The sequence below is a fragment of the Ananas comosus genome, unplaced genomic scaffold, assembly GCF_001540865.1.
Source record: "Ananas comosus cultivar F153 unplaced genomic scaffold, ASM154086v1, whole genome shotgun sequence".
In the NCBI taxonomy this organism is placed as follows: Eukaryota; Viridiplantae; Streptophyta; class Magnoliopsida; order Poales; family Bromeliaceae; genus Ananas; species Ananas comosus.
Genome location: NW_017890616.1, coordinates 34,739 through 43,545, shown reverse-complemented (window position 1 = coordinate 43,545; position 8,807 = coordinate 34,739). Strand labels below are relative to the sequence as shown.

Genomic DNA, 8,807 nt, shown 5'->3' with positions numbered 1-8,807 from the left:
TAATTTTCTGTACGGTGGCAGCAACATGACCGAGGATTTTTGGAGCTCTAATTAGTTATATATTTAGGAGGAGCCAACACATCCATGCTAATTCAATTAAGGTTTGTTCCCGCCGTAGACTAATTAAGGCATCGCACTTTTGTTAATTAATTAAGCTTGTAGGGTGGTGAAGAGAACCAAATTTTTTGGTGTCCGTACGACGGAAAGACCGTAATGCACAATTAATGCTATATTGAATCCAGTACAGATTGGGATTGAGAGAACCTTTTTTCGGAGTTGCTTTTCGGCCGTTTCGGATTCTAATAAAGGTGTATGTCGTTGAAATATTTTTTCTTTGTAAACTGCCGCCTTCCGATATTAATATAAGATTTGCTCCGTTTCGCAACCTGACGTAATGCCGTTACAGAACCACTAAATAAATCGGTGTTTCTTTCCTTATCTTCTTTCTTTGGCATAAATATTTTCTGGACTATTTCGCCGTTCCGCATTTTAACACAATGAAATTACATACACAATCTTGACAAAGCTTTGATTCCAATTTCTATAAGTCGACTAACGTGCTTGCAAAACTGTAATGACAAGTTACCCAAGAAGTGTACCATAAGCCCCCATAAGCGTTCATTCTGACATCAGAATAAAGATGAGGTGGCCGAACACCACAGCGGAAGGCACCACAAATCATAATCATATCATACTTCAAGGAAAGGATCTTCTGATGTCCACAGCATAATAATGGACCAAACTTAGCCACTGTTTGTAAAAGAATCTGTCCCTAAGATATGGTTAATTTCTTGATAATAAGCACTGTTATCCAACTAAAATTATATCGCATTTTTCTTCGGGATGAAATATTAAAAGACTCGATCTAAAGCCCTTCCCATTGTGCAACTTCAGCATAGATGCGGCGTCATTAGAGCTTGCCTCTAATTAGAGCACGGCAGGCCACCAATAACTTAATTAATTTTGCATGGCTCTTCATTTTGGTCGCAGCGATTAATTTGGCCGTAGCATGTATATATAATACATGTCTCATAATTAGAGTCTAATTCTAATTTAATTAGAATTATACTCCTAATTATAATCCATATATGCCAAATTAAATCTAAATTATATATAATCCTAATTAGATTAGGATTTAACTCCAATTTAGATAACTACAAATTTAAACCAAATATAACACATTGATTCATATTTTATTCACTTACAAATGCGGCCGTGCATGTTTATCATATGAGTTTAAACTATGGGACAAATGGGTAGACACCTTCTATATTTTTATATTTTGTCAAATAATACATTGAACTTTTAATTTTGGTGACTAGAGCCTCCTAAACTTTAACAAATAGTAAGTGAAATTATTAATTAAACAACTGTGTTGGTGACCGACCGTCCCTAGAGCAAGTGTCACGCCCTGATCCCCGCCAATTTGGTCGGGTTTAGGCCACGTCAATAGACGCCGAACGTACAGAGCCTCCCCTGTCCGCCCAAGGCTCTAGCAACAAGTATAATAAAGTAATTCAACAAAGAGATTTGCAATTATATAAGGCTTGCACGAGGGCAAGCAACAACGGAAGCGAAAGCTCTATACTAAAACATACAACTATACATGATATTTGATTAAATTTAAACCAAATACAAGTATACTAAAAGCTATTACATCTTTTTCCATTCAACCATAATATTTATACAACTTAGCCATTCTCCCAAAATAAATGATGTTTGCAACTTTACAACTCACTATTTTCAACAAAAGAAAGTTGAACATGTACAAAAAGGAACGACTAAATGCATAAACTTCGGTGGCCACTAGCTATGGCGCGATACGCTTGTCTCGATCCTCCGCCGCCCCGCTCGCGCTCGGATCTGTAAGGTTAGTGGTGTGAGAACTAAAACGAAGTTCCCAGTGGGTTCGGAACCGACCTCGCCGACTTACCCACTAGGTCTATTCAAGAATAAGTATTTCAAATGAAAGGAAAGTAGTAATCATACTAATACTAATACTATGCCTGCAAGAAAACTGTCAGTGAATATATAATCAAAGCAATATTAAATATGCATGCATGCTTTTCGATAACTTTACTTTGGCTTTTTACCCAATCTTACCGGTTAACCTTGTAAACCCCAATAACTCACAACCCAAAATCCCTTTCATTCGGGGAGGCTCTAAGCACTACATGACCCGAGGGACCATCTTCGGGGACCGCGCTCCCCGTGGTGACAATTCCGGAACGCACCGCTTGAGGGGGAGCTACTACCCTCAAGTCAAGACTCATCGTGAGTATCGATCCAATCCTCAACTTGAGGATACATAGCCACTAGTCAAAATGCCGTTGTCATAATAGGTTTCTACCTATTTGTTCATGCCACTTTCTAAGTCATTCTTGTCACAATGCCACTAATTGTTAAACCTTGTTTAACGAGTCATGTCTCGATGCCAATCATGTCTCTAATGTCAATGTCACCTTTATTTACTATTATTTTGGTCCAAGTCTTACATTCATACAAGTTTAGGGTCTCAAGATACATGTCCGCTATGGCTCAAATTATTTTCCATGTTCAACTACGTTAGAAACATATAAATGAAATTAAACCATCATTCACATGTGAACTACCCTATAATATACATGAATGACTTTATATACAAGTATGCTCAACAAAGGTGAAAATAGACAGAAAGGAGAATCCGATGATTCCGGCGTGCACCGCCCCACCTTGAATATTGTAGAAGGGTTGTAGTTCGACTCTCGTGATTTTAGGACGCTTCTCCCGCGACCTATACCCAAAATAGTACCGAATTAGGCCCTATAAACAAGATCTCTTACTTAGACTTTTCGTAACGTCAAACAGAGTTGTCCCACGCGTCGGGAATGCGTACCCCTAATTAGGTTTTCAAGAGGTTAATTTACCTCGGAAACAACCGGAGGCAAAAGCCCAAAATCGATGCCCTAACAATGCCATAATGGGATTTTTCCTAGATTGATCTCATCTCTAAGCAAAAGCTAGCTTAGAATCAACTAGGAAGCATTATAATACCATTTCCAAGCCTTTCCAAACATCCCTAGAGCATCTACTATGAACCCTAGTTAACCACCATTAGAGCACATGAATCTCTCATGGGTTTCATGGTGTTCATGGCCCTAAAGAGTTTATAAAGCCTCTAAGAAGCTCAAAACTCCAAAACCTAGGGTTAAAAACCAAACCCTAGATGGGCTTTACACTAAAACTTATCTTAGCCCAAGCTCCTCCCAAGATCCTTCTTGTTGGAGAGCTCCAAGATTCTCCAAAGCCACCAAAATTTCACTCCAAGGCTTCTTCTCCACCTTCTCCTTGCTCTAGGGTGTGCTTTCTAGAGAGAGAAAGAGAGGAATGAGAGAGGGAGAGAGTTGGGGTGTTGGCTGTGAAGGAGAGGGGTGTTAGGGTATATTACATGTTGTAACATTTGCAACTAAGCCCCCTAAAAACGTCTAATTTACAGTAGACCTCAATGTTGCTGCCAGACCAAACTGTACCGGTACATGGGATTTTGTACCGGTACAACTCTGCGCAGAGGCCAAACCCAAGAGCAACTCTCTCGGTTACGCGGGATTTGTACCGGTACATTTTCAAAGTTTACCGGTACACTTCCAATTTTTTTCAAACCCGAGGGCTTACTCTTCTCGGGTTGCAGGGCTGTACCGGTACACTTTGCCCAGAATGCTGATTTTGCGCTGTTTTCGATTTTATTTTGCGCCGATCGATGCCATAACCTTTCTAACACCTCTTAAACTTATTTTTAGCCCTTCCAACCTAGTTTGAATGCTAAATGGAACTTGTCAAACTATTTCTCTCGACAACTTTAACCAATTTGGATAAAGTTCGATAATTTCTTTTGGGTTTCAATATGTTACATTCTCCTCCCCTTAAAATTAGTTTCGTCCGCGAAACTAACTTAATTGCAATCTAAACTCATACCTCATTCCAGCTCTTCGAAGAGATGAGGATGACACTCTCTCATCACGTCCTCAAGTTCCCACGTATCTTCCCGATCGTCGTGGTTGCTCCAATGAACTTTAACATACGGAATTTTCCGATTCCATAGTTTTCTCACTTCTCTATCGACGATGAATGCCGGGAACTCCTCGTAGGTCATATCCTCTTGAAGCTCAATCGGTATATACGAGAGAATATGCTCCGGATCATGGATATACTTGTGGAGATTGGATACATGAAATACGTCGTACACCCCCGCAAGCCTCGGTGGTAATGCTACTTTATAAGACACCGCACCAATCCTTTCCAAGATCTCAAAGGGTCCGACAAATCAGGGACTTAGTTTCCCCCGGACACCGAATCTCTTAACACCGCGCATCGGCGATACTTTTAGAAACATGTGGTCTCCAACTACAAACTCGATGTCTTTCCTTCGCTTGTCAGCATAACTTTTGTGCCTCGATTGCGCCATCGCTAATCTTTGTCGGGTAAGGCGAACTTTCTCCTCTGCCTCCCGAACTACATCGGGGCCAAGAGCAATTCTCTCGCCCACATCGCTCCAATGAATCGGCGAGCGACATTTCCTTCCATAAAGGGCCTCGAATGGCGCCATCGCAATACTTTTTTGATAGCTATTGTTGTATGCGAATTCCGCCATTGGTAAGTGACCATGCCATCTGCCCTTGTAGTCAAGTACACATGCTTGAAGCATGTCCTCGAGTATTTGAATGGTCCTCTCCGATTGGCCGTCACTTTGAGGATGAAATGTCGTACTAAAGTTGAGCCGTGTGCCTAACGCATCTTGCAAGCTCCTCCAAAAATGAGATGTGAACCGCGGGTCCCGATCAGATACAACAGATGTCGGAACCCCGTGAAGTCTCACAATCTCGTCTAGATAAACTTGAGCTAACTTGTCTCCCGACCAAATAATGTGGATCCGCAAAAAGTGTGCCAATTTTGTCAACCGGTCCACCACTACCCAAATCGCGTCATGTTCGCCTTGAGATCTAGGCAAACCCGTCATAAAGTCCATAGCGATATTTTTCCATTTCCAAACGGGTATAGGTAGACATTGCAACTTTCCCGTCGGAAATCGACATTCCGCCTTTACTTGTTGGCATGTGAGACATTGTGCCACGAACTCCCCTATGTCCTTTTTCATGCCCGGCCACCAATAATACAGTTTCAAGTCTTGATACATTTTGGTGCTGCCCGGGTGAATGCTATAGGGAGATTGATGCGCTTCTTGCATAATTGGCCTCCGAAGATCATCGTCCTTGGGCACACACACCAACGATTCCGATATCGTAGTGCACCTTCGGTCCCAATGCCAAAATCACCGGCACTACTGCTCTCAACTTTACCCCACACCTTTTGGAGAAATAAATCGGAAACTTGGAGTTCTTTAATCCTCTCAAACAAGGTCGGTTGTACAATCAATGTGGCAAGTGTTGCCGGCACTCCCAGCGCCACAATTTCAAGTCCAAACCATTGCATCTCCTTTTGCAAAGCCGGTTGGGGTGTAATTGCCGTCGCCAAATTTTCCGCCGACTTTCTACTTAGAGCATCGGCCACCACATTTATTTTTCCGAGGTGGTAGAGAATCGTGACGTCATAATTTTTAGCAACTCCAACCACTGTCGCTGTCGCAAATTTAATTCCTTTTGGGCGAACAAGTATTTGAGACTCTTATGATTGGTATAGATCTCACAATGCTCACCATACAAGTAATGCCTCCATAATTTTAGCGCGAAAATAACCGCCGCTAGCTCGAGGTCGTGAGTCGGGTAGTTCTTCTCATAACTCTTTAATTGGCGCGAAGCATAAGCTATAACTCGGTCATTTTGCATCAAAACACACCCAAGACCGATATACGAAGCATCACTGCACACAACATAGCTCTCCCCCGGCGTCGGCAAAGCAAGCACCGGGGTCGATGTCAATCTTTCCTTTAACTCCTCGAAGCTCAGCTCACATTCGGTGCTCCAAATGCACTTCACCCCTTTGTGTGTAAGGCGCATTAGTGGAGTAGTTATCTTAACAAACCCCTCCACGAACCGCCGGTAGTAGCCCGCAAGTCCAAGGAAGCTACGAATTTTCGTTACACTTGTCGGGCGAAGCCAATCTTTAATAGCCTCAACTTTCTTTGGATCTACCGAGATGCCATCACCCTATATAACGTGACCCAAGAAAGTAACCTTCAAAAGCCAAAATTCATATTTCTTTAATTTTGCATATAGCTTCTTTTTTCGGAGTGTCTCCAACACGATCCTCAAATACTCCTCGTGTTCTTCCTCAATCCGAGAATATACCAATACATCGTCAATGAATACCATGACGCACTGGTCCAATAGCGGACGGAAGACTCGATTCATCAAGTCCATAAAGGCCGTCGAGGCATTAGTAAGCTCGAATGGCATGACTATGAACTCATAGTTGTCATACCGCGTACGGTACGCCGTTTTGTGCACATCCTTGGGCCGTATCTTCAACTGATGATACCCCGATTGAAGATCAATTTTTGAATATACTCTTGACCCTTGCAACTGATCGAACAAATCGTCAATCCTCGGCTACGGGTACTTGTTCTTGATCGTCACTTTGTTTAACTCGCGATAATCAACGCAAAGTCGAAGCGTGCCATCCTTTTTCTTTACAAATAGCACCGTAGCTCCCCCACGGAGACACGCTCGGCCGCACAAATCCTTTATCGAGCAAGTCTTGCAATTGTGTCTTTAGCTTCTTTAGCTCCACCGGTGCCATTCTATATGGAGCCTTCGAAATTGGCGCCGCCCCGGGAATTAAGTCAATGACAAACTCAACTTTCCGGTCCGGTGGCAATCCCGGTAACTCCGCCGGAAACACATCCGGATACTCGCATGCCACCCGAATATCACCCAAATCTTCGGGTGTCTACGATGGTCGCCAAATAGGCCTTACAACCACCCTTAATCATTTTCCTCGCCCTCGCCGCCGATATGGTCGCCGCGAAGCGCCTGCTTTTACATGCCCGATATACTAATTCTTCTTGATTAGATTCACGGAATGTGATCACCTTACTTTCACAATCTATGACCGTGTAATACTTGGAGAGCCAATTGATCCCCAAGATTACATCGAAACCCCACATCTGCTTTAACACCAATAGGTCAATCAGCATGATCCAATCACCTATCTGTATTGGACAATCCAAACACTCGTCATAAACACGAAACGAATGCTCTGGTGTATTCACCGACCAATAGTCCTCATTATGCGTGACCTCTATGTTATGAGCTTGTGCAAATGATGCCACTATGCATGAATGCGATGCACCTGTGTCAAACAATGCTCTAACTCTAGTGCCTCTGATAAGGATAATACCTGCCACCATGTCGTCGGGGACTGGAATCGGCTGCTCCTCCACCTGAGTGGCAAAAACCTGCCCACTAGGTGCTCGAGAAGTCTCCGGCTGATGAGGCGCCGAAGAACGTCCAGCAGATACAGCGGGTGGCAGTCCCGCCAGCTATCGCGGAGTATACTAGACTGAAGCTGACGACGGAGCTGGGGATGCATCGCCCGAGCACTCTCGGCCTATGTGGTCCGCCTGGCCGCATCGAAAACATCGCTCCTCCCGCTGAGGGCAAGTAGTAACCCGGTGGTCTCCGCCACATATCACGCACGGGTAGGTAGTCTGGCTCTGCGTCTAACTCCTGCCTCCCCGCCACTATGATCGTTGAGGTCGAGGGGGTCGCTTAGAACTCGACTGCCTGGCGGATCCACTAGATGCTCGCTTCTTGGACTTATCCCTTTCCTTGTACTTCTCAAATGCCTCGCGTTCCTCCCGCGCAATAGCATTGCCGCGCTCCACCCAAAGCGCGCGGTCAAGCACCTCCTCGTAGGTCTTCAAGCGGAACGCATGAATAACCTTGAATATTTCGAGTCGCAACCCGCACTCAAAAGCCTCCGCCCGGTCCCTATCACCGTGAACCAAGCTCGGCACGCAGTTGACTAGGCGCGTGAACTCCCTCTCGTACTCCCGCACCGTCCGGCTACCTTGCCTTAACTTTCGCAAATCCTCCTTGATTTTCCGCTTGTCACTCTCGGGAAAATATTCCATTAGCAGCATCTCCCGAAACCCCTCCCAAGTAACGGAAGCGGGTTCCAACGAGTGATTCTTTTTCACTTGAGTCCACCACAATCGAGCCGACCCATCGAAATAGTGAGTCGCAAGGTGAACTTTATCCTTCTCGAGGGTGTAGATGTCCTCGAATAACGCTTCCATCGTGGCCAACCACGACTCCACCAACCACGGATCCTTCACATCGCCGTTGAAGGTCGGAGGGCTGAATCGTTTGAAGGCCGTCAGCGCCGCCGACGATCGCTCCTGCTCGGCCTCAAGTACATCGGGAATAAGAGCGGATGAACCCGATGCCGTCGGAGGAATAGCCATCACCGGTGCCGCTGCCATCACAGGAGGTGGTGCTACAGGAGCAACAAGTGCAGGCGGATCCCTCGGCACAGATGCCGCCGCCGCCGCCTATCGCGCCACCAACTCGTGGAGCTGTCCAATTTGCTCCCCCTGTTGCCGCATAGCCCTGGTCAAAGCCGCTACTTAATTGGGCCCGCAGCTCGCCCATTTCATCCGATCCCGATTGCTCGGGCACCTTATCCGGCAATGCCGGAGCGGATCTACGCATGTAGCGTCTCGGGGACATTTGTTCATGAAATGTAACACACATATTAGTACTCAACACACGTGACTCTCACACGTTCCAATCAACTACCTAATTAAGCGAAAGCAATCAAGTGTAATTATTTCCAACACTTGGCATTATGTGGTCGGCCGCCCCACGCAA

The 8,807-nt window shown here is 45.0% G+C and overlaps 1 protein-coding gene across 1 annotated transcript; it reads right to left on the bottom strand.

Annotated features, from left to right (window-relative positions):
* Positions 1–7,675: 7,675 nt before the first annotated feature.
* Positions 7,676–8,401, bottom strand: LOC109703959. The gene has a single exon (XM_020224710.1). It carries the CDS (start codon positions 8,399–8,401, stop codon positions 7,676–7,678), a length of 726 nt encoding a protein of 241 aa, XP_020080299.1.
* Between the last annotated feature and the right edge of the window lie 406 nt (positions 8,402–8,807).